At 44.1% G+C, this 26,614-nt stretch overlaps 1 protein-coding gene across 1 annotated transcript in view; it reads left to right on the forward strand.

The window, feature by feature from the left end:
• Window positions 1-26,119, forward strand: part of LOC119455336 (kinesin-like protein KIF2A) — an 85,978-nt gene extending 59,859 nt beyond the window's left edge. The window contains exons 9-20 of the mRNA XM_037716725.2: window positions 815-878; window positions 973-1,064; window positions 9,082-9,224; window positions 11,899-11,973; window positions 12,941-13,076; window positions 16,478-16,588; window positions 16,978-17,045; window positions 17,871-17,988; window positions 19,891-19,992; window positions 21,660-21,732; window positions 23,573-23,635; window positions 25,595-26,119. Of these exons, the coding sequence (XP_037572653.2) occupies window positions 815-878; window positions 973-1,064; window positions 9,082-9,224; window positions 11,899-11,973; window positions 12,941-13,076; window positions 16,478-16,588; window positions 16,978-17,045; window positions 17,871-17,988; window positions 19,891-19,992; window positions 21,660-21,732; window positions 23,573-23,635; window positions 25,595-25,671 (1,122 nt within the window). The 3' untranslated portion in view covers window positions 25,672-26,119. The remainder of the gene's footprint in view (window positions 1-814; window positions 879-972; window positions 1,065-9,081; window positions 9,225-11,898; window positions 11,974-12,940; window positions 13,077-16,477; window positions 16,589-16,977; window positions 17,046-17,870; window positions 17,989-19,890; window positions 19,993-21,659; window positions 21,733-23,572; window positions 23,636-25,594) is intronic.
• Window positions 26,120-26,614: the final 495 nt, after the last annotated feature.

The raw sequence follows: 26,614 nt of genomic DNA on the forward strand, positions 1-26,614 counted from the left end.
ACTTCCTTTGATCTTGCTGAGAAATTTTACGTGGTGGCATGAAGTAGAATACCGGGTTTCTATACTGAAGGTTCAAGTTTGAATCGTCGTACAGGCCACGCTTCGTGTGCCGCATGAAACCGGCCATAAATGTGTACCCTATCTAAAAGTGAACTTAAACACTAGTGTATCCATGGCCATACTAACATACGAGGCACTAATCTGGAGGGTCACAAACAAGCTTGAGAAGTTACGAACCACGCAACGGACCAATGGTATGAAAAATGTTAGGCGTAACGTTAAGAGGAGAGAAGGGAAGGCAGTGGTGTGCATTGTAGAGGAAATGTGTACCCAATACTATAGTTGAGTATCAATTAGTTCAACAAGTCGTGTAATAATTACGGCAGGTAACGCGCGGTCTATTAGTTGCAAAATTGATACATAGAGACGCGTAGTAGGGTAATGGCAGAAAACTAGATTGTGCGATAAAATTAACAAAGCCGTGGACATATAAGATGGGAGTCAGCTGGCAGAAGACATGCGTAATTGTAGATTGGTGGGAAAGGCCTTCATCCTGCAGTGGACGTGAATAGGCTTGTGATGACTACCTCTTGCACAAGCTTCTCCTAAGGGAAGTGTTGTTTGCTTCATTTTACAAGGGATCGCTTGAGTAGCATAAGTCGTGGGGTGAAATGAAACTATTAGCTGTGGAGCTCTATATTTGTTATGCAACTCCCACCGACCACCGTTTTTTGTTAAGTCTATTCAGACTTCTGGTTTTGTTTTGGTGGGTAGCCCTATCATGCACTGGAGTTGATGTGACATTCCTTCGCAGACCATGGGTGGAGATTTCTCCGGGAAGGTGCAAGATTGTTCGAAAGGCATCTATGCGCTCGCAAGTATGCAACCCTCTTCCATTTTCTACTGGCTTTTTTTTTCGAAACTGTTCAAATGTTTCCAGAAGTCATACATTGTCTCATTATTTCCTCGCAGCAAAAGATGTGTTTAAGCTGTTGAAGTCTCCTCAATATAGGAATGAAGGTCTAGTGGTCTCTGCAAGCTTCTTCGAAATCTACAGCGGGAAAGTAAGTGCGGATTCATTTTGTTATAGCCGGTTAGGGGCAATGGTCGAGTGACGTAAGCTAAAGCTCGCTGACACGTTCTTTGCTGAGGCTACTGCAGTCATAACGCTGCCGAAACAAGGTCTCTGGACTTGCCAAATACATTTCTTGAGTTACTGTGCTTTATTGTCGTCGCATTAAAAATGCCTCGTTAAACCTTACCGGGTACAACTAGATGTATACGTGTGTTTCTACTGCGGGGGAAATTTAAAACGAGTTTGCCAGGCAGATGGCGGCTAGATGTGGTGAACAGCTTAGTACCAGCAATGTCACTGAAGCCAGTGTTTCGACAAGGCGCCTTGTCTTGGTCAGCGCAGCAGCTACTTAGTAGCTTTTTTATATACACGTCGCTCACTCTTCCCTACATTCGACGGGGAAGAGAAGAGGAGGCGAGTAAGGGGTGAGCCAAGTAAGCAAGTCATGCTCAAGTGCGCGAACAGAACTAGGGGAGAGGGGGTGGTGGAGTTTAGGTGTTGAAGAAGCAGCAAGTAGGCGTACTGCTGCTGGTTTACAAGCTTGACTGATAAAAATTAGAAGGTTCTGAACAGGCAGGCACGCGCGGACAATACCATGGGCCTGTCTTCCGCTAACACAGGAAATAAGGTATGCCGCTCGCACACATGAAAAGTAAGAAAAAAATAGAAAACAGCAGATAAAACAGTTTTATAAAGACCTCTATTGATGGGAATGAGCGTACAAATATACATCCTTTTGACAGCTGAGGGAGACATAAGCAATGCAAGCAAATGGTTATTAAATGAACCAATATACTTGTACTGGGGGATAAAGTGGAATAGTAGCGTTTGTGAGGAGAGAAAGAAAAGTGAAATCTAAGGCAGTAATAAATTTAGACGCGTGTTATGATTAGCTATGACAGATCCTGAGGCTGCGAGATCTAAAGGACGCTTGGAACACTCCTGCCATTGGTATAACGCATAGATTTCAATGCTCCCGTCGAAACAGTTTTTGTTGTTTGCAGTGTACTGAACTTGTAGATGACACACGATTCTGCGTATCTTGTCCATGGGAAAACGAAAGCGACTCTGTAGGATATGAAGCTTAGCTTTGGTCAATGCTGTGACCTGTGGGCTTAAAGTCTGTAGGACTGCGTTTTGAAGTTTCTTAGAACACATGAACATTGCACGGGCATGGCTAAAAAGCTTGGTCTGGGTGGCCTAGGTATTGTTTGTGTCGTAAACGAGTACTCCCGCAAAGGAATATCAACGACACTGAGTAAAGTGTCCTATGTCACAAATCTGGTGTCGGTGTCCAACGAAGACGGCGCCGTTGTCTGTCAGAAAAAACATCCCGAACCACAACCACGCAGGCCCTCCGCGTGACGCAGAGGCGTTACTAAATTGAATTTCTCAAAGGAAAACGCCTAAGATAATTCCTAAAGTCAGACCTGCACACAACCTGCAGACATGATAGCGCCGGATTGTAATTTTAATTTATTACGAAATAATTTTGATATACGAGAAAACATAATTCAGTTACGCGGGAAATCAAGCACAAACCACTTTTTCCTTGCTTGCGGGGGCTGTGAACTATTGAGTCCCTGCTTGTAGCCTCTCCCTTACGGGGACTCGGTCATTGCTCTGCCTGGCACAGCCGTCGGGATCGGCCCACCATTGTTTTCTATCGGGCCCCGTGTAGCAGAATATCCGGTGTTGGTGCGAACGGCGCCCGATCACGCTATCGCGTTCCGCTCGTAAAGACGAAGCTTAAGCGCCCTCCAAGTTGTGGTTTCAATTTCTGCTTACGTGTCCTTGAAGTATTCATAACTGAAATACGTGACCATTGGTCCTCCGAGCGAGCTTTTAAATGCGAAGCATTTCTTGCCGGCGGCTCTGTCTGTTGTTCCGCGTGCCACACCCCACAGCATATGCGCGTCCCCTCCCCCATCTCTCTCCTCTCCTACGCTCCCCCTTTCCTCTAAGAATCCTGTACGGAGCGGCGCCCGCGTGCCACACCCCCACAGCGCATGTGCGTCCCCTCCCCCTCTCTCTCCTCTCCTACGCCCCCCCCCCCCCCTTTGTCTCCTCTAGGAATCCGAAGCGGCGCGCTCGACAGGTGGTGCGACAGCTGCACACTGCGCTGGGGTCGCCACGGTAGTTCCGCGGTATGAAAATGACGGAACGCGCGCGCCTCATTTTCTCCTGTGCAGCGCCGCGATGAGCGCTCGGGCCGCTGCCGCGAAACCATGGATTACCCGCTCAAGCTGCATACTCCGCTGGGGACGCCACGGTAGTTCCGCGGTATGAAAATGACGGAGCGCGCGCGCCTCATTCTCTCTCCTGTGCTGCGCCGTGATGAGAGCTCAGGCCGCTGCCGCGAAACCATCTCCCGCTGAAGCTAACCATCTCCCCACTGCTTCGCATCCACACATGATTCCCTTTAGCGGGAGATGGAGTAATTTAGACGATCACGGTTTGCTAAAACATTTAGGTGAATACTGTACAATATTATACTTTGTTACAGAGAATAGTGGCAACTAGGCTGGAACTTTAGGGCCATTTCTAGCTAATGCTGATCTCCTTTCTAGCTTGCACACTACCTCGGAGGCGTGGTTAAGTACTTAATTTCTTCAATAAGTGTAAGTAAAATGTTATTGATGCATGCAAGTGCCGTGGGGGTGGTCTCTACAGATACTGCTTTTTCGTTTTGCCTTCCCCACAAGAATTTCTTGTTCATAGTGTCGCAGATGATGACTTATATATTCTAAATATTCTTGGGTATCCTTAGGCTTTTTGTACAACGTCGGTGGCAGTTTTCCTATTTAAGCACGCTGATGTATTGCGGAAGTTTTTTTAAATATAATATTGGTCGCCGGTAAAATCAATACTGTAATATAAACGGTTAAAATGGTCAAATAATGCTTTTATTGCATCAATGTCATGTTACCACGTAATGAAAATATCGTCAATGTATTGGAGAGAGGTACTATGTTCTAACACAAATCTTTTAATAGCTGTCATTCTGTCTCATCAGGATATTGGTGCAGAAGGGGTTGCCAAACTAGGGCTCAAAACTGCTAAGGAGGCTAATTTGGAGGCTAATTATAGTTAGGACTGACCAGACTACTGAAGGGTAAAGTTCGGCAGGCGCGTGCGTTGTCTTATTGTAATTTTGAGGCCGCTTCAATACCTTCAGTATTACGCGTAGGTATATTTTTATAAAAGACACACGCCCTCCAAAATTACAACACTGACCTGGTCACAGCGCGTTTTTTATTGCTTTGTTAGTCTATATTACGGAGGAAGCGGGGCGTATGCTGAATAAGTAACTGAAGGGTAGAGCTGTCTTAAAGGGGGGTGATCTGGGAAATTGGATAGTGGCTCACTAGACGGATACTTATTGGACATAATAGGCCTATCCGGGATTTTTGTGGGAAACAATTACTGAAATCTTCTGAATTTTTGGCATAAGGGGGAAAAGACCTGCTTGTTTACTATTAGGTTTCATAAAGCGGTACTCGGAATGCATGTTTTAATTACGAAGACAAGCCCACTAGTCGAAACGGGGGCTCCAGCGACATTTCTTGTTTTGCCACTGAATGTTAGATAAGGATACCGTTAAGTGAGTCCCGACCATTTTCTTCGTTTTTCTTTCTGCGAAAATTTCAATAAGGTTTGCTAGAAAGAACTCGGCCTTCGTTTTGCAAGACGCAGCGCAATATTTTCTGGGGAAAGAATAATAATTCACTAAAGTTAAAGACCATTTTCACGAATTGCAGATTTTATAACTTTGAAAACCTATCAAGAAAACTGATTGTACACGGCTATTTTTTGTAGTTTAAAGCATTAGGTCTACTGGTCCAAGAAAATGTATACTTCTGTCGCCTGGAGTATTTTTTTTAATACATCATGCATATGTTACATTCTGCTATTTGAAGTGGAAAGCGAGCCTATATTTATATGCCTTTGTGGTCGTCCCCATGATCTGAGTATTTGGAAAAATAAAATTGATATTATTTATATGGCATTCAGAGCTCCACGTTTCAGTGGTAGTAGAGGAAAGTAACTCAAATCGTTTTTTTTTCGGCTCTACTGAATCACAAAATGAGTTGTGCTTGAGTTTTCAGGGCGCTCGTATCCTTATTTTTTTCTACTGTATATTTAAGCAACAAATACGTGAGAGCGCGCAGAGTGAGCTGTTTAACTCCGGTGTGGGGAACTACTCATTAATTGCACCCGTTATCTGAAGTGATCCCCGTGTGTATGAGCGATGTAGCAGCCTAGTGGGAAAGCGCTATGCCAATGCAGTGGAGGAGCCAGCTGCGTGTTTTCATAGTCGCAAAAGGGGTCCTGAATGTATTTCATTTTCACTGAAATTTTCATATTAGGCAGAAAATCTTTCCACACAACGAAACCGAGACTACTTTTAAGTGAAGCTGTTTAAGCCAGCCGTAATGTGTGGTTCGTATCGAGAAACTGCCGCGCCGTAGCCATGGCAATGGGGAGGGCGGCGACACTCGGGAGGGTGGCGCGGCTCATGCGCGCGCGGTCTCCGCCTCTCCAGCTCCTTCCCGACCCCCTCCTCTCTTCTCTCCGCAGCGCGTTGAGCCAGGACAAAAAAAAAAAGGCGAAAGCTTGCAGTAGGCCGCGCAAAGCTCAAGACACAGCGAAGCTGGCCGATTGATTGCGTCTCTTGGTTGTAGCTAGGTTGAACTTCGCTATGTCGAGTTGCTTATAGCTAGGCCTATACTCGTGTACGTCATCGGTACTAGTACTGGAAAGGGGCGCCGATAGCGCAGCGGTGGCGTTATGGCGCGGCGCACCTTTCCAGCACTACGACTGCCTTTCCAGTACTAGTACAGATGACGTACACGAGTATAGGCCTAGCTACAAGCAAGTTTAAACATCGCATAGCAAAGTTCAACCTAGCTACAACCAAGAGACGCAATCAATCGACCAGCTTTGCTGTGTCTTGAGCTTTGCGCGGCCTAATGCAAGCTTTCGCCTTTTTTTTTTCGAGATACATTTTGTTTCACGCAGCATACGAAAGAACAGAGAAATGTTGTAACATTTGGGACTTCATAACAAGATTTTTGCCACTTAGAAAGTGCGTGGTATAAGAGAATAGTTAGAAATGAGGTTTAGTGCCGCAAAAGCTACTAAGGCTATGCGGCGCCAATAAGAGAATAGTTTTCAACAAATAGTTTCCAGCACATTAGGCGTTTTACTCTGCATCTGCACAATCTGTCACGCAATTAAGAATTACATTTAATTAGAGTTTCACGGCACTCGCAAAATGGCGAATCTTGTTTTTATGACGCCCAACTAACGCATGTCAGGAAAGGAGCAGCTGCCCATTTTAAAGGGATTCGAACTGTACGAGTTGCAGTGGATTCAGTTTAGAACGATGAAGTTTTTTTTTTTTCAGCTAAAGGGCACGACAAGCCTGCCACGGTGCACTTGTAAAACACAAGCCACAATACACACCTTGCAAACGTCGGTCACCAAGCCTATTAAATGCGCAAGTGATCTTGCGAACCTTGTAGCTGACAAACCATAGAACGTTTGCTTACTGCACATTGTCTAGGATGAAGAACCCTTCAGAGAACAAGAAAATGAATGGAAAGATGTCAGGCGCGTGGCAAGGAATTCAGTGAATTTATATTTGGAAGAACGTATCTCACCGAAAAAATTCCGTGTATGGTGGCAGTGCACAAGTACTAATTGGAATAAGCTGTGAATGGGCAGGTTGAACAACTTGCTTCCCTGACTCATTAATTACTGGGCATGAATACGAAAATAAACACATTGCGATGTTCTATATACCTGAAACTGCGGTTCTTGCAGTATCATAACTTCATCCTTCTCAACCAAGGCTGTAAATGATAAATTGATCAACGTTTATCAGCGACCCCAAATTTCTGTACAACTGTTTATTACAATAATGCGTCAGACGGGCTGCGCATTATTGCCCCCTACTCCAGCTTCCGTGGAATGTGTTCCTTCGGAAACGCAATGGGAAATGCATGCCGTTGACCAGAATAACCCACGTTCTTGAACAATGAAGCGTATGCATTAGTGTGTCGCATATTTTATGAGTGACAAAATATAGGTGTTATTGTTGGAGACCGACGCAAAGCAGACATAATTTTAATCAAATCTCGTTACTACCCGGAAAAACTAGCTTGCAATGCAATATGAATAATTTACACCAACAGCTTTATTTAGGCGAGATGTTTCATACTGTGTAACGTAGGTACAGTGCCAAAAAATGTTCCTTTGAAGAAAACAAAGAGACACGAAAGAACGCTGTACAAGTTCTTTCCTGTCTCTTTGTTTTCTTGAAAAGCATTGTTGAGCTGTACCTGTGTTATTCATAATTTACATTTTATTATAACTACACAGGTCATAGAGTTGATCATACAGGGGTCCATAATAAGCTTATTTTCCACCTAAACTAAGGTAACGCAACATATTTTTCCAGCAAATAATTTATCTATCCTTGGCGGGTTTTTGTAAATTTTAATGCAATTCGGCGAAGATTGTTTCGAAAAAATTGCCGTTCAAATGGGCCAATTTCCGCAACTCTTGCAATGCGTCATTTTCCGTATTGGGAAAAAGGGTAATCTTTTTCTTTAGTTCCGCGGAGCTTATCGGAGATATGCCTGAAAATGTTTCAGCTCTGTCACTTTAGCGAAACGAGCGACAAAGCCTGATTTTGTTGTGAGTGAGAGGCGCTTCTCAAAAAGTTAGGAAAATTTTTAAAATACTGCAAGCGACAGAAGTCTCAATCTTCTCTGGCCAGTTTATATAGACCTAATGCTTTAAAATAGAAAAAAAGAATGGCACTGTACATTACTCTATTTTTCAGTGAGAGGTCTTAAAATTCAGTCGCGCAAATGCTCTGCTGCATCTTTGGTGAATTCATTTTCTTTTCGAAATCCGTCCTGCACATCGCTACACGAAGGTCGATTGCTTTCTACAGGGGCATTTGCCCACCTTATTAAGTTTTCGCTATAAACAACAAAAAAATTGTCGGGACCCCCTAATGTCTGTCCTGATGTGAACACACCCCACAAATAATCCCTACTGTAGGTGAAGCGATCTGGTAATATTGTTTCAAAAGTGAATTGCGGCAACATTAGTTCAGTGCCTCTCCGAATTCAAGATTGTACCTTGGCAATTTTGGCCATTGCTGCCATGTATGTTGATTTGAAGGTGAAAATTTATTATAAACTTGCAGAGACGAAGTCGCAAGGAATTATGCACTTGTTAGTTTTCACCAGTGTTAGTTTTTGTCAGATTATAAGATGTCGCTTTTGCACAAGATGAGCCTACGGTATCAGATTTTCGGGACATTCGAAAGCAAAGGTCTGTCGTGTGAGTGTTAGAAATATTGTTGTAAATTCTCAAATTTACGCCATCACTACATATTAATCTGGAGTTTGCAATGCTACATGTATTGTGGAATAAGAACACCCGCATTTTATACAATTCACAAATTACGCCAAGGTCTGCTGCTATCGTTACGACTTCAGTGTTGGCTGACTTTTTTGGCACAAGTTTCGTGAACTAAGAGACTTAATGTTACTACAACGTGAAAGTATTGAGATGAATCATATTTGCCGTAGTCCTCAATAACAATCGAAAACACGAGGAAAGGTTCGCAGGGAGATTGACACTTAACAGTAGTAGAACAAGGCAGGTCGCTGAAGCCAGCATTTAAAGAAAGGATTTTTAGATGCTAGGTTCAGCGGTATATCTTGTTCTAGGACTGTTAATACCCTTAACGAGCCAGTGCTGCTCGAGAGTACGGTTGAAACTAAGGTAAGCGCAATAGGATAGATCAAAGTAGCCATGAGGGATACTTTGGTGTCTTGCCTTGCAATGAGCTAGCAGTTTCATTTCCGAAACGCCGGCATTACTGTTTTTTCGAGCTGAAAGTATCTTGACTTTATTTTCCGCTCCTGTTGCCAAACCTGCTACGCTTGTTCAGGCGCTCCTGCCTTCCGTTTCTTTTTCAGGTATTTGACCTGCTCAACGCGAAGGCAAAGCTCCGAGTGCTGGAAGATGGCAGACAGCAGGTGCAGGTTGTGGGACTCGTTGAGAGGGAAGTCGACTCCGTTGATGAGGTCCTCGAGCTTATTCAACAGGGCAGCAGTGTCAGGTTCGTCAACAAATTATTACGCATTGCTGTTTGCGTAGTTTCCTACCAAAAATACTAGATGGAACTGTTAACGCTTCAATTGTCCATTTGTTATAGCGATAGTCGGTTGTTTCTTGATATGCTTGTGACTTCAAATTGATGCTGTGGCAACGTCTACGGCACCTTATATTGCTTTAGAGAGCTTTAGCCAACCGTTTACGGTCTGCAGCTATCATATCAGTGTTGTACTAACACTATGCGCGCAGGCACTCGGAGGCAACTCTAATGCACGTGCGCAACAACGCTCATGCCGGCAGTAGAACGTAGAGCACTACCGTCGCCGGACAGCAGAGCCCATTAAAGGCGTGTGATGGCGCATTCAATTGGCTTCTTTTTCGTTTCGGTGCCAAGCACGACGCTTCACTGCTGAATGCACGTTGCGTCCCTCGTGCCTTATTTTGTAACGATATCCTTCCTGTTCCTTTCTTCTGACCCTTCAAGATGTGTTTAAACTAGGCTCGGAGATCGTCGTCCTTGCTTGACTCGACACATAACACATAATGAAACAAAACGGTACAAAATACGAGCCCTAGTTGTGCAAAACCTATCTAAACATAAATATAAGTCGTGAGAATTTTATTACATTGGTAAGTATTTAGGCTAGTTTATTCGTGTATTGTTCAATAATTTATGCCACAGCCCACAATAGAATTGTTGCTGTATTGTTGCCAAAAATGATTTCATTCTTCTTTTTAGAAATAAGTCACTATGTATTCCTGCAAGAAAGTTTATCACCGGGTACGAATTCAAACGCAAAGCCACCCACAGAAGGCTACCCACTGCAAAAACTGGTTCTAGGATATTCGGTGATTACCGCTGCTTTGCACGATTTCAGTTAAAAATTTCCCTAAATGTAGCCTGTGCACACATGTCTATTAAATGTACGTGACTTCAGGCGGTTGACAGTATTCTATAGCCATCCACTGGTATACAATATTCTTCATAACGCAATACTCGCTTTTGCAATTTAACGCAAAAAATATATAATTCTGCAGTTCCCACACACTAATATTCGGCGATAGAGAAGCTTTGGCGACTCGGCAACGCAAGAAGTGTAGCGCGGTAAGATGTGGAGTGGCCATTCCTTGCAGCTTGTACTGTATAATTTATTCTGTGTTTATTTTATTTTCTCTGCGCGCAAAAGTGAGCTTTGAGTACAGGGCAGTAGTACAATATTGTACCAAGACAGGTTTGTTCATATCGCAAATTGAAATGAAGTTGCAAAAGAACTAATGTTCGGACACACACAAAAAAAAACGGTAGAGTAAAACTGAGAGAAATACAATAACTTACAATAAAACAAATATAATATTATTGCAAAAAGAGTTGTCACCATTATAGAACGATAATTCACGCTGCCATACCTAAACATCAGTTTATAATCAATGAGGGAATGCTTAGTGTACAAAGTTCTAAATACCGATAATGTTGCCGGGACAAATTCACACCGCAATTCAATTTAAATAGTGCACTGTCTTGGGAAAGAGATCGCGTTCATATGTGACCCATTTACCTGTACATTTATTGCATAATCTATTGTAGGTGTTCTGTAACGTGGCATCTTTGTGTACATATGACTGGACAAACCGTTTGCTGTGGTGTCTATATTTAACAGTTCCAGGCATAAGCACTTGCGTTGATCTTTGAAGAGCAGCCATCGAACTGTACATGTATTGGTGATCACTTCCGAAAAAAATATTCGCGGTAACTAATCCGGCGTTGCGTTTCTGTATATGTTGCAGCCGAATAAACATTTCCATGCCCCGGACGCGTCTCCCTCGTTCAAGCATCACCTTTCGTATACTGAGAGCCACAAATTACTGAGCCTTTCTATCACTTTGGTGGGATGCGGCACTATACGTGACATTATCTTCACAGAAAACCAGTTTTTTTAGGACGGTCTTGGTCTAAATGCTGCGGCAGCCTGGATACTCTCGGTTTACAGAAAAAATGGTTTATGGAACGAATGACGGTGGCCTTTTTAAATGCCGGAATCGTTGTTTTGTTTCGTTCACATCACGTAGACAATTAAACATTCAAAATTCCGGTAACTCTTGTTTGGAGCCTCAACTAAGTAGTGACAATAGCGAGTAACATTTAGACCCTCGGAGGGCCTCTCTTGCGTATATGTGGCTTGCTACTATTTGACGCCGGCTCCATCGCAGTTTCCAGTCCTGTCCTCTCCGCGCAAGCAAGAAGTCGCATGGTGGACAGAAACAGCACGCTTGAGTTCTCTTCCAAGAAATGTAAAGCTTTATACGCAAAAAATGGCTAATTCTTCCAAACAAGCGTGTGAGAAGTTGCTCATACAGCATCGCCGTCTTTGATGTATCGATTCTTCGGAATGATTTACACCTGCGAATGCCTTTGCTACAGCCTTGTGCCTCACCACGAGAAACCGAATACCTACGTACTGAAAGTCAGGTGAGGCTAGGTCAAAGAATCCTTTGCCTTAAAAATAATGCTTTTTGGCGGGTGAGCCCATGTAAGCTACAATAAACTGAAGGCAGGAACTGAGACCACCTGCAAGTATACATATTACTAATACATATACTAATTTCATCTTTCCCCCACTCCCATTCCTAAGTTGCCTTGCTGCTGTCGTACCATGAAGTTTTTTTTTTTTTCATTGCAGAACATCTGGGCAAACATCAGCCAACCAGAACTCCTCTCGCTCCCACGCAGTGTTTCAAATAAATGTCAGGCGAAGGTAAGAAAAACGCAGCTTCGCAGCTCTTTGCAAAAGAGGCCTTTAGTTTTGCCATATGGAGTGTTCCTAAACAAAGATGGTTATTTTTCTGACAGATCATAACATCCGGATACAAGCTAGAACAATGACAGAATGAGAGTAAGGTAATTCGGAAGTAGTACAGTTGATATTAACAAGAAGCTCGCAAGTAGTCTTCAGAGCTAGTTTAATAAAATATTTAGGCCAGGACGACTCGATGGGTGCGCATAATTACGTTTCAGACTGACCATGAATTAGAGTTTAGAATCTGTGTACGGAGACTTCTGTTTGCCTAGGGCCTTAGCTGATGGGCATTCGAGAGTTATAAACGGAAATTCTATGGTATTGAGGCGGACCTAGCATTTTCTGTAAAAACGCCTGAACGACCAAACTAGTTAATGTTGATTATAGTGCAGTCCACTCTTAAAGAGAACACTGCAACGTGTGACAATCACTAAAACACTTGGATATTCCAGCCGCAAGGGCAAGCTATGTCGGAGCACTGAACAAAGGTATATCAAGGTGACGCTGTCAATTGTTTCAAGTCATGGCTTGTCGGACAAAATTCTCATCTGCAACTGCCATGGTGCCTTTGTAGCTATGGCACTGCGCAACTAAGCCCCAGGGCCGGGGATTTAATCCCTGCCGCTGCGGCCGGTTCTCGATGGGGTGAAATGCAAGAACGCCCTCGTAATTTCGTGTCCCCCACTACAGAACGCCCGAGTCCTTCACTACGGCGTGCCTCATAATCAAATTATTGTTTTCGCACGTAAAATCCCAGAATTTAGTTCAATTCTGCACTTTTGGGTTCCCTTCAGCAGTGAACGGCACTGTACGAGTGAAAGCACTCAAATCCGCACTTGGCATTCGCGTTATGACATATGCCAGCTTTAAAATGTCTGGTAATAGATGGTGTTCAGGTCTGAACCCTTGTGGTTTACCCTTGCAGGAATTCCGGTCGTCTCCACGGGAAGTTTTCGCTCATTGACCTGGCAGGTAACGAGCGGGGTGCAGACACTTCTAGTGCCAACCGGCAGACAAGGACAGAAACTGCCGAGATCAACAAGAGCCTGCTAGCCCTCAAGGTGACTACAGTTTATTTATTGCACGCTCCTTGATGCTAAAGCCTCGGGCAAGGTTGCATTGTGAGACCAGATTTACCTGATTAACCCATAAAAATCTGCTATTGTATCGTAACCGATGCCATTTCTATATCCAACGTCCCGAATGCGGGGCGTTATAACCGAGTAGCGATAAATTTATGCAGCAAATTCTACACTTGTAAGCCTTAGACTCCTAAAGAGCACATGCCTCAATTTCATGGATTGTAGTTCATATGGCACCCGAGATCGCTCACACGACCACTTGCACTAAGATCGACAAACGTACTGCCGAGCTACTGCTCTCTGAAAAACAATCGAGAGGCTCAATTCAGCTCCAATTGCGTCATGCTTGGCACAGAAATCTGTGTACGCGACTCATTCGTTATTGCGTGACGGCTTGCTCCATCTGCACGACGATAGTGACGATCACATGCTTCGATCGTTAAAAAAGCCGGCAGATTCCACGCCCTGTGGGAATCTATGTTATGCGAAGCAGTGTGCGGATAGCCTACCGAGTTAACGAAACGACCATGAGAGCACCAAGACGTAGGCGGCTCTTTCATGACCTACATGACACGCATGTCATGGTATTCACGTCATGACATAACATTTATGTTCGTCATATACTCTTCATAGTATGCCAATTTTCGCACATACCAATTTAACGAAACGACCATGAGAGCACGAAGACAAGGCGGATAGATAGATAGAATAGATAGATGCTGTCAAAGTAGCAAATGTTCGCCAAGAAATGCTTCGCATTTAAAAGTTATTCTGCGGCTAAGCACGTCGGCAATTTATACCCGACTCTTTGGAGATCCCAACGTAAACGCCGGTGCTCACGTGCCTTCCAGAATGAAATGTACGTACAAAACAATTCGTGTCGCGGATGCAATCTGATTACAAAAGCTTCGGCTACAACACAGGAAACAGATGTTATCGGCGAGAGTGATCGATTGTGTTCTGATACATGTAGGCGTGTAAACTGATATATGTAGAGGGGGGGAGACTTACAGAGGTGACTTAAAATTTAAATCATAGGGGTAATAAAGAGTGCTGTACATCCTCAATTCTTCATATGGTATGTTGTGGGGCTGTCTATGAAGCAATGCCTAAAAAGTATTCTGCTTTCTTATTTAAAAAATTTTCAAATATATTTTTTTCCTACACTATAAAAGGCAGTTTTGACTATTGCAAACAGGACAATATTAGGTTGCACGTTTCGTACTAGAACTATATCAATACTTAAAAATGTATTACAGCATTTTTTTACGAAACTGTTACCAAAATATAGTTCACATTCATCAACTTACTAGAGTGATTTATTGAGCCAGAAAACATAATTTGTCAAAACATTCTTTTTCGTGGTGAGCCTTACTATTACCTATATCTGTTCCTGTGGTCTATCCTTAGCTGTTTTGTTGCTTTCAGTTTGAAGTCACTCTTTTTACTTGCCGCATGTTCATCGATAGAATGCTCATGAAAGCATGCAAAGACACAGGAGTGACCCCTAGGTGCTTTCGCACGCGTGTACTTTAGCGGTTTGCTCAGCACTGGTGCTCTTGCGTGAGACTTTGCATCCTCCTCGTGGGCAGCATCCAGAATGAAAACAGGCAGAAAATGTCCTTGAAAGATGCAAGGTACTCACTGAAGAACTCGTGTCGTCATAAACAAACAAAACAAATGCGCAGAAGATCTACAGAAACCTTTCTACTGACTGGAAGATACACTAGATAGAAAAAAAGTCGCAAAGCCAAAACACACTGTGGAAAATAAGTTTTTATTGTTAAGAAAGTAGCTTATGAAATTGAGGGGACGTGGCAGGCCCACTTTTTGGTCGACTCGACACAAAATGCATTAAATACATATTAACAGGTCGCGCATACGTATGTGTAATTCATTGCGCATTACGCTTTCTAAATGATGAAAAATCTCAAAATTGATATTTTGGACAGCAAGGAAACCTGCAATCAGAGCACCATATTGTAGATGTCATGGATGTTTTGGATAAAACTATACCTGCTTGTGACATCTAGCAGATGCCGGTCATGGACTTATATATTTGGAGCTATTTCGTACATCGCAGACGCATTCGTTCTCTACTTGGCGGAGCTACACCCTTTATTTCGCTGAAAATAAAAAACGAAGAGTATAGTTAGCAAGATTGTTTAGCCTCAGAATATTAGCTACTCGTAGTCGCTACGTCACAGTAGTTTCGCGCGAGGAAAATATTATACAAATCACTAAACTTTCAATGGCTTGCAGTGACATTAGGCCCCTGTTTAATAATACTCCATGACAGAATATTTTATTTAGAGTGAAAAAAAAAGCATATAAAGCCACATGAATGGAAAGCGAAAAGCCTGCACGAGATTTATTACAAAGCGTATACCATATGCGATTGTCTGTTTGTGTAGGCTGTGTCAAAGTGAAATTTAAGGTCGCAATCAAATTTCATACTTTTAATACAGTTATCAAATGCTTAACTCCATTTGCAGTTGCAGGAAAGGCACAAAATGTCCTCGTCCGATCCCGCATGCGTAGTGAAAAAAAGAATTTTGCCGTGTTAAGATTACCTCACAGCTTATTTGATGCACTTGTTAGTCAAATATAGTCGCCTCGTCAACTCACGAGACATGTTGGAGCGAAAACGAGACTTGCTGCTTTCTCCAGCAAACGTATTTGATGGGAAAGCGGTATATGGCTCATGAAGTGGAAAATCTGGCGGCGTGGCCGGAGATGCTAGGGATAGTCACGTGGTCAGAGACAGGCCACGCCAAGGCCGGTCTCTATATTTAGCGCCGTGCGTCGGGGCGCTGCCAGGCGGTGCGGTGATTTCGGTGAGCGCTGTCGTGCGCTGCGATGGACGAACCTTCGACTTCTCAGTTAGTGGCTGCGCCCAGATTTCTTTGGACGTTCATGCGAGTACGTGAACGAGGCCGTCACAATGCTTTCGAAATAATCCATGTAGGGATACCTAAGTGCCCTTCACATATTTTGTAGGTTGGTTTCACTTTCATATTTCTCTCGGCTCTGTTGGAAATGCAAAACCTGATATTTTGAGAGTACCTCACAGTACAGGTGGCATTGCCTCTCTACCCATCTCATTATTTCATAAAAGCGCCCTAGCGTTCCGAGTGGCATATCCTTTCCCTGTACTGACAGAGAACTTGCGTAGCAGTTGGATATGTGAAACATCTTTCTGTGAGAAAAATGACGGAAATGAGGGGCTTAAAGTTATAATGTATCTTACTATTGCCAGGGAAATGGAAGCATTGGTCCTCGGAGTGGTTGTTCGTTTGCGGCTTTCACCTCTATTTTTCTCACTGTGTGACTCTGTCAGTTTTCTCTGGCCTGAATTTTCGTGTTTACTTGTCATGCAGGAATGCATCCGCGCTTTGGGTCGTCGTGGTGCCCACCTTCCGTTTCGGGCCAGCAAGCTTACACAGGTCCTCAGAGATTCGTTCATCGGCGAGAACTCTCGCACCTGCATGGTGGGAACATCTTCGTGTTGGCAGTGTTTGATTCCGTACCATTCAGTGAATCATACCTTATACCCAGCTTGGCTATTACCTTTTGCGACTATGCGCGAAATATCTCACTTTTAGGTTCATAAAAACAAATTGTTATATAGTCGGACACGCTGTACTTATTCCCAATAGCGCGGAATTTGTTGTCTATCCAAGCAGCTCGCTCAGTGCAGCGTTTTAAATTAATCTGAATTTCATCGGAGATACCTTCTACAGGCAGCATTGTTTGGAATGTGCGAGTAACATTTATGTGGCGGTGCTACAGAAACTTATGCAACAGTTCTTGCAATGTGAGTTAATAATAAATTGAAGTAGTTGGCGCGAGTAGCCTGTACGTTTCCTTTTATTTTCAGATTGCTATGATCTCTCCAAGCCTGAGTTCTTGTGAGCACTCCCTCAACACGCTGCGTTATGCAGACAGGTATGAATGACCCTTGATCCGGACCTTGATCTGGCAAATGCATAATTACTTTGTTATGGAAAGTAGTTGCGCATAGTGGTAATAGTCACTCGCAGTAGGTGCATTCCTATAATGCAATATCACCTCAAACCCCCATGATTGCTTGAAAATGCTGGGACCAGAGCCAGAAAAATGTATATCTTCCGCTCGCTCATTCCTATTCTTTTTTATTATCCACCGGTTGTGATTGGTCAATCTTTGTAAAATAGGTAGGGTACCGTTCAGAAAATATAAACACAGCAAGAAAAAGCATTTGAACAGAAATATTTCATTATTTCATCCCAACTTTGTTGTGCACTACAAGTTGTACTGAACCTTTTTGCTGTACACGTAGGCTCTGTAGCATGTGCAGTATTGCTTTCTTGCAAGAACTTGGTAAACGTTACATTTCGTGTTGAAGTTCCTAATATTTGATTAAATATTCACCTTTTTGTTTTTATCATTCGATCCTATATTTGATTGAAAATCATCTATTCTGCATTTGCACACTTCTACCAGATTCACTAAGCGCTGATATCGATGAGCCTCGTACACATTTCTCTGCCATAATTCGTTCTGTCCGTATTTGTTACATTGAGGTTTATCTCGACCACAGTTGCGTCGAATGTTCAACTTCAATAGCCAGCCCAACGTGGTTAGGCAATTTCGAGCAGCAGGTGTGTTGCTTATCCAAGTTCATTAAATGTTGGCGCTCGTCTCCTGCTCTTCAGGACTAGCAATTGATGAGCTATTATTTCGTTTGTCAGTCTTATTTCTAATTCTGCTCTTATTACTGGCTTTTTTCAGAGTGAAGGAGCTTGGTGTCGTGGACCGACCAGAGCTTGAGCCTGCCTCAAACGAGGACGCAGAGATGGCTCCAGAAAGTGAAGAGGAAGACACCCTGGTTCTAAGGAGAGCCTGTGATGTGAGCTGCATGTTTAATTGCGATGAGAATTGTTCGTATACTTCATGCGTTATGAGCCTAATCTATCTAGCCTCTCAAGCCGACCAAGTGGTCCAGGTTGTGTACCAGCTCTGACCACTGTGTGCGTGTGTGCGTGTGGGCGGTCATTCAAGCCGTGTCATCCGACTCTCGCCATGCCGTCGTGGTCGTTCGGTCGTCGTCTCTCTAGCATGTGACTCTCGTTATGCTGTCGTTGTCATTGCTTCGTCTTCATACAGTTGTCATTCATTCCTCGTCACAGTCGTCGTGATGTTGTTCTAGTCGTTCTCTCAACAGCGTTCTTACTCATGTCATCGGGATCACGCCACCGTTGTAACAATCATCCTACGATTACCGTCTTTCGTCGTCGTCATGTCGCCTACGCCGTTCCGATGCCCCTAGTTGTCTTATAGCTTGGGCCACTAGGTATGTGCTAGTGGTTGTGATGCCGCCGTGTTCGTTGCATCGTCGTCATGCAAGTTTTGTCGTCCGACTCTCGTCGTGCCAACGCTGCGCAATTCGCTTGCGTATAGTCGTCATGGATTCTTTGTCACACCGTTGACCTGATGCCTTCGTGGTAATTCTACCGCCGTCGCTCCGGCTTACTGATCTGACTCGTCATAGTGTCGTCATGCAACTTATTCAGCCTTCGTGATACAGTTATCATCACGCCATCATTGTTATTCACTCGTCTTCATATCAGTGTCCTCTTACGTTTGTCATGCCATTGTCGTCATTTCGTCGTTGTTACACGGTCGTCGCCATGCATCATTCGTCATACAGTCGTGATCCCATCGTAGTCGTCCTATGATCGTCATTTGAACTTCGTCATCCCACTCCCGTCATGCTGTCATTGACACGCGGTCAACGTCAGACCAATGCCATCATGATGTCGTCGTCAGGGGGTCGTTTTACAATAATCACTGCTATCGTTTTACCTTCACTGCAATAGCGACCCGCCGCGGTGGCTTGGTTAGCAATGGCGTTGCGCTGCTGAGCCCGAGGTCGTGGGATCGAATCCCGGCCGCGGCGGCCGCATTTCGATAGAGGTGAAAACGCCCATGTGCTCGCATTGTAGTGCACCTTCAAGAACCCTAGGTGGTCAAAATTATTCCAGGGACTTCCACTACGGCGTGACTCATAATCAGTACTGGTTTTGGCACGTAAAATCCCAGAAAGAACTGCAATAGCCCAATTCAATTGTCATGATACCTCCCTGTTTGTTCTATCGACGACGTTGCTTCTTCGTCATTGATGGTAACCATGCTGTCATCATAGAATCACGATTATGCCGCCGTTGTCATGCCATCGTCGCATCGCGTTCTCGTCAGACAGCCATTGCCATGCATTCGTTGTCACACCGTCCTCATTACGCCATCATGGCGATTAACTTAATTATCCTAATTTCGTCGTCGTCATGCTATCGTCAGTAAACCATCCTCATAATTTCAGAATCGTCTTCATATTATCTTCATCTCTTTTTCGTCATACCATTGTCGTCTTCGCGTCGTCGTTATACAGTCGTAGTTTAGCCGCCATGCGCATCAACGATCATGAGTATGGTCGCCCAATTTTATTAAAGCAGGCCGTTACCTCAGAAAGTATACGATGCATATACCCTAAGCAACGGCAGTCTCAGAATAGAAACCACATGTATTCTATAAACGTGACTTCAGCATTGTGTCACTACACTGTTTGATTTTAAATCGCATTGCCGTCAACACTCTTCAAGTGGTGAGTTCTGTTGCATTTTTCTTTAATTCTCAAATAAAAATGATTCTACAATTGACCTGTGTAAATGCGCTTTGCTCGCGGTTAGCTTCATTTCGCCAACTGGTAGCTTTTTTTTCACGACATAAAATATTATTAAAAATTTACGTGCAGGACGTGGAGATGTCTGAAAACATGCACAGATTCCACGAAGCCCACTCCCACCTACAAGAGATGGAGGAAGAAATCCTGGATCTGCACAAAACTATTGTTCAGGTGCGTGTGTGCGATTTCCTGCACTTGTGGGGCCCGCGATCGGGCTAAGTGTAGTTTCCAAACTAGAGAGCACAGTAAGCTGAAATGCGCTAGTAGCACAGTTAACGCGCATGCATTATTTGCACACTATTGAATGCAAACCTAAACATGCAGGCACAGTTTCAGTCGAATCTCGCCACAGCAACACTGACGAAGCTTCCAAACAAATTGGTTGTCGCGCATTATTCTAGACATAAAATATACAGCACAGGAATCTATAGATTGCATGAAAGGTGCTCATAACTGGAGGTGCTGCTCGAAAGGGTGCACAATCGGCCGTTGGTACCTTCAATGTCAGATGAAACATCGATGAAAACTCCTCATGTCTTGTCACATCTCATTTCTTCCCGAATGGTCATTGGATTTGTTTTTTGTTATCACGGAGGTGGCGGTACGGTGATCGCATGGCGACATATTTCATGATACCATACAAACTTGCCAATCGGTTTTAGCTTTGTAAAATTCCGTAACATTCTTGCTTGGCGCAAGTGTCTGGAAGGCTTTAAACGTGACATGCTCTTGCTACTAGGTTAACAAGTAAAATGTTTTAACTTTAGTAATGATAGCCGTGCACATGGGCCTGCATGGACCTGCATCTTTTCACCTTTGAGGCTGGCTCTGACAATTGGCTGTTAAATAAACTTTTAATTAAAAAAGTCTGCCCTGTGTAATTTACCAGTTTAAAATGAAGTCCTGTCATTAGTTTCCGAGAAAAGGTACAGGGCTGTCCATTGCTAGAGGAGCATGCGAGCGCATGGCTCATGCTCAGCGCAGTACCAGGCGCAGGAAGCGGAAACATCTAAGCCATAAGTGGAACGCTGTAGACGTGGTGCATGCCGCTCGTCGTATGCTGTCGAGCCACCCCTTTGCTTCAGCCTCGCAGGTCACGTTGCGCAGTTTGGTCACGCAAAGTTGCGCTTCGATAGCGAACCATCCGGACGCTATGTGCATGGAAAGGAATCGATTTCTTAACCAATCGTCGCACATCAAGCCCCCTTCATCTGATACAAGCTTCGCATTTGGACATTATCCCACGATAGACAACTCATTCATTTCACGAATGGATTGCGGAGGGGCCCAACGCTAATGGGTCGCACTGCGAACTTGTTCGTGGCACAGTTGTGCGGCGCGTGGCTCGGTGATGCCTGCCTACATAATGATTGCTTCCTGGAAATGAGAGATCTGATCCTCGTGCCATGGAGAATCAAGAGAGTTATGTAAACATTTTCTTGTTGCTGTCTTTTCGTAATCTACACCCCTTTGGTAGAAAAGGGTGCGCCTATATGGTTTCTATGTATCACTGTTGGCAGTGCGCGAATTCGAATGTTTCCTCTGGAAGTTCCACATGAAGAAATTGCATGGTAGGGTAGCCGCGCGCGGCCGAATGGAAGGAGTTGGTTCAGTAGCGAACAACGCACGGCATACAACGCCTTTTGCGACGTTCCACGCTCGCGCTTGGTTTGCAGCACGTTCTCTGCATGCCGCTAGGCTGAGCGTCTACCACGCGCTCGCTACTTCCCGCTAACAATGGACGGACCTGTACACAGCAATTTGAAGCCTTAGCGACACCCCCTTAAAGGCGTATTATTTGTTCTTGAAATGATAATCTACATTTCTCCCGTTCTAAGGCGAGCGAAGCGTGGATACAACAGGACATGGATCTTCTCACCATGACAAGTGAAGTTGACTATGACCTTGACCGTAAGCATGCCGTGATTATTCTGCAGTTCTTTTATGGTTAGTTGCTTTAATAGAACATACAGAGGTAGAAGGTAATGCCACAATCGAAACAGTTTGTGTTTAAGCTCCACGCTTGAAAGTCCAGATAGGCAGCGTGGAGTAAGCAGGCCATAGTGAAGTAAACATCACATTGCAGCTTTATAACGCAGGCAAGGGGCTTTCTGAAAAACTATGTATGAACTATTATTGTAATAGCAATAATAAGGACACTTAGGCGGGCTTGCCCCAGCACCATGCAATCCCAGATATGATGGTGCGTGCATGCCACTCCTAAGTCATTTGAACGACTCTGTATTTGGTAACGGACGTGCAATAGAAATAGTGAGCAGTGAAGGTCAAATGGCTCATGCCTTGATTGGTGCGGTCTTCTCATGAGCCCTGATCACATGCTCCGAGATTTGAAGACGCATTAGAGTGAAATTATGAAAGCAGTGGGTGCATGTAATGTGACATGCGCACAAATTCGCTACTGGCACTCCTCATCACGCCCGCATCGTTACCGCGACTGCTACTGGTGATTGAGTAAAATTTGTTCTTGTTTTTAGGAATTTAGCACCAAGTAAGATTGTATTTACAATTTATATGTCCTCCAACGCTGCGAGCATTACTTCGTGTCATAATCGTGCCATCGCCCTCTATTTTCCTCCCTAACGTCATTAATTGCGACTGCAATGAGACAAATCTTTCTGGTGTTTTTACGTGCCAAAACCACTTCTGATTATGAGGCACGCTGTAGTCGAGGGTTCCGGAATAAGTTCGACCACCTGGTGCCCTTTAACGTGCACTACAACGTAAGCACATGGGCGTTTTTGCATTTCGCCTCCATCGAAATGCGGCCGCCGCGGCCGTGACTTGATCCCGCGATCTCGTTCGCAGCAGCGAAATGCCTTAGCTGACTGAGCCACCACGGCAGGTGATGACACAAATCAACCAAGCACAGCAATTAAAAAAGAGTTTTGTCAGTAAGGCGAAGAATCACCAGCGATAATGAAGTATTAGACTGTGCGAAGTAAGGGTTCGCAATTTCTTCGGTAGTGTAAGTTACAGTAAACATTCGCTTAATAATAAAATTACCAAATGAACTACGCATGCAGCAGCAAACATGATCAGATCTCAGTGGATGACCGCGAATGCTGGCTGTTGCAACGCTGGCTTGATGAGCTGCGGCATAGGGGAGGGAATGCTTCGCGCTGCCGCTGGCGACAGCGCGTCTCCGAAGTTGACATTTCGGGACCTCCAACACATGACGTGCAGAAAGTCGGCGAACTTAAAGCAACCAGCCATCTCTGCTCGCACATAGCTTTGACTTGCCGCAGATTACCTCCAAGATAAGAACACGCATACCCGCTCAGTCGCGCAGACACACACGCGCAGGCACGGCCTGCCAAGAGGAGACGCATGCTCAACTACACAAGCGCGCGCTTCATCACGTAACCTCATCTTTGAGCGTGTGCGAAAACGGCGCGCATAAAGGCACCACCCTTCTCAGCTCACGCTCTCGCACTTTCCCCCGTACCCACAGTAAAATGCGCACGGGGCGCTATCTTGTAGCCCTTAGACAGTACACGGAACATGACGGCTACGACGGCATCGTCGGAGTGTCCAGTTAATTGCTACAACCATACAAATAAATCGACATTGCCAAAACGTGTGAGCGTTATCTGCAGCCACACATGATTGTAACCACTGTGTTTGTTAATCAAGGATGAAGGCGTTTTGCCTTGTAAAACAAATTTGAACAAGCGATCGCCCTCCGATGGATATTATATCGCCTAATATGGATTGTCCCCCCTTTATGCAGTGTACGCGCAAAAGCTCAAGGATCTACTAACTGAGAAGATGGAGGTCTTCTCCAAGTTCAATGGTCAGTTTCTACATTTTATCCTGTTCATTGCAGTGCCATTTCAATTCCAGCTTAGAAGAAATGATTATTTCAAGTGTCATCTTATGGAGCTACAAGCTTGCAACATTGACATTTGTAGCTGCACTGAACCATCAGCAACAATCGGGACGAATTACCACAAATGATCGAGGACCTTAAACGAGAAAGTGTAAGAGTGGGCTTGAATATGAATATGCAGAAGAGAAACATAAGGTTCAATAGCCTGGCAAGGGAAGGAGAATTCAGGATCGCCAGTCAGACTCTAGAGTCTCTAAAGGAGTAAGTTTATCTAGGTCAATTACTCATAGGTGACCTTGATCATGAGAAAGGCATTTACAGACGAATAAAATTTAATTGGAGTGCATGCGGCAGGCATTGCCAAGTCCTGACTGGGAGCTTACCACAGTCGTTGAAAAGAAAAGTGTACATTCTACTAGTGCTAACATAAGGGGCAGAAACTTGGAGGTTAACAAAGAAGCTCAATGACAAGTTAAGGACCGCACAATGAGCGATGGAACGAAAAATGTTAGGCTTAACGTTAAGAGACAGGAAGAGAGTGGTGTGGATCAGAGAGCAAACGGTGATAGCCGAAATTCTATTTGACATTAAGAGAAAAATGGAGCTAGGCAGGCCCTTTAATGCGTAGGATAGATAACCGGTGGACCATTAGACTTAAAGAATGGGTGCCAAGAGAATGGAAAAGCTGTTGAAGACGGCAGAAGTTTAGGTGGGGTGATGAAGCTAGGAAATTTGGAGGCTCAAGTTAAGCACTGCGCTTGCAAATTTGCTGCGCAGTTAGACAAAAATCTTGCGCTAGCTGCGCGAGAATTGTCTCGCGCAGCTAGTGCAAGACAGGGTAATTAGAGATCGCAGGGAGAGGCATTCGTCCTGCAGTGGACATAAAAATAGGCTGGTGATGAGAAGCCTGCAGTCTAGATTATATTGCCGATGTGTAGCGTTGGTGAAGAAACGATACTGCCAAAATTGCGCGTCAAGAATCTATTATTGGCAAAACCTTGTTTCAGAAAGAGGGTCGACACACAAATTGTGACAAGAAGCCAGCACAGTTGCCTGTCGTTTCTCCTAAACTCAGGAGTGAAGTCTGTCCAATATGCATCACTGCACATTCCAGAGTCGTCACTTGTGCTCCTGTACATTCAAGAATGCATGTGTAAAACAAGTGTTGTACCATTCGATGCAAAACATATCGGATACAATAGGCGTATATTGTTCCGAGCAGTAAACTTATCCCAACCATGATGTAGTGAAAAACAGGCTGGCAAGAAGAAAAACACTGTATGCGTGACATTTTGGGGGCGGAGAGTGGTTCTTAATGAATGCAGGCAAATTTTTCGTGATGTGGGGTGCTGCTGCGGTATGTGTTCGTTAGAAATAAACAACGTTATGACGAACTAGGTTGCGTTCGTCCAGGCTTCATGTTTTAACCATGCCACTAGCGGCCTTGGCCAGAATGTCAAAAATATTGTCAAAGTTATGACGCCAATCCAAAGCCTGTTGTCGCCCTCTACATTGAAAACAACCGGCACCTAATTTTACTCAGTGCCACGGAACCCCCCCCCCCCCCCTAATTCAATTCCGTTATTCATGTGCATCGGGAAAACATGGCGTGCTGCATAAAACATCAAGTGGCTGAGAAACATTTGTGTGCAGTGACCATCGGTCCTCCCTTTTCTTAGTAAAATATTTCATTCATTCATGGGCCGCAGCATGTGCTCAACTTTCTATGTACTATTTTTTTTCGCACTATAGGCAGGAAAATGTTTTATTGTGCAACTTTGGTGAGCTTTTCTCTAGACTGCTGCCTTTCATAGAAATTTTTTCACGTTTTAAATTTTAAACAATCCTATAAGGCACACTCTTGAGCAGGAACTGTTCCTCGTTGAGGCTTTGTCTGTTTACTTCTGGTTATCCCTTCTTCAGGGAAAGTGACTGCATTCCAGCAATACCTGACCGAGGAAGAAACAATTAGCAAGAACATCAAGCGGCGTCTGAAGTGATTTACACGTGCACAGCGGTCGACCAACGTGACTCGTCTTGCCACCTCCTCTCGCAACTGCCAACGGCTCTGTGTTTAGGCCATTTCACCATTTCTAAAGACCAGTGTCGCCCTCTAACCTGTAAACTTTCATTGAGAGGGCAGGCATGGGTTGGTGTACATTTTTCTTTTTTCTGACCTCGTGATAGGCCATCACTGCATTCTGTAATATATTTGTACAGATGGTTTTAACTATTGACTGCGTATTTTTATGTGCAATACCCGGTACGTAAAATTTGACAATTAAAAATAACTAAGTGCATGTGGGTGGTGGTGGAGGTGGTTGGTGGAACATGCTGATTTTTATTTTTATTCAGTTATAAACTTCCAGCACCCCTTGTGCACATCATTGCATGTGTTTTTCTGCCAAATTTTCCTTAAATATAAACTTCGCATGCAATGCATATGTGAAATGGCAAATGAATAAATTTCCTTTCATCCAAAATATGGTTGTCTGAGTCTACCTTGGCAGAAATGCAGATTTTGTTTACCCCTTTAAGGCTGCCTTCAATGTAATAGTATAATGGTGGTATGCAGTAGCCTTGCCTTATTTCGGTCTAGGCGCCTAAACGTCCCGACTCGTCAATAAAATTATTATGCATGCTAGATATTATACTAAACAATTATTAGTGCTTGCGCAGTCTTAGGAGTAAACAAGTAACAGTCCCATGAGACATTACTGGCAATATCTATTTGCATGATTGTAACTATGCTGATGTCTACATGTGATAGGTCTTTCCACCAGCATTTCTGAACCTGGCTTTGCAGCTGTACCAACGAAAACCGAATAATAGAACTGTTACTTTGTACTATGCATGGCCCTCTGAGCTAAACTCCTTAATCGTAAGTGCTAAATTGTGAGGGGTGGCGAGGGCCGGCTGCTGGCCGAAACGTAATTAAGGCTC

This window comes from Dermacentor silvarum, chromosome 6 (genome assembly GCF_013339745.2).
Source record: "Dermacentor silvarum isolate Dsil-2018 chromosome 6, BIME_Dsil_1.4, whole genome shotgun sequence".
Taxonomy (NCBI): domain Eukaryota; kingdom Metazoa; phylum Arthropoda; class Arachnida; order Ixodida; family Ixodidae; genus Dermacentor; species Dermacentor silvarum.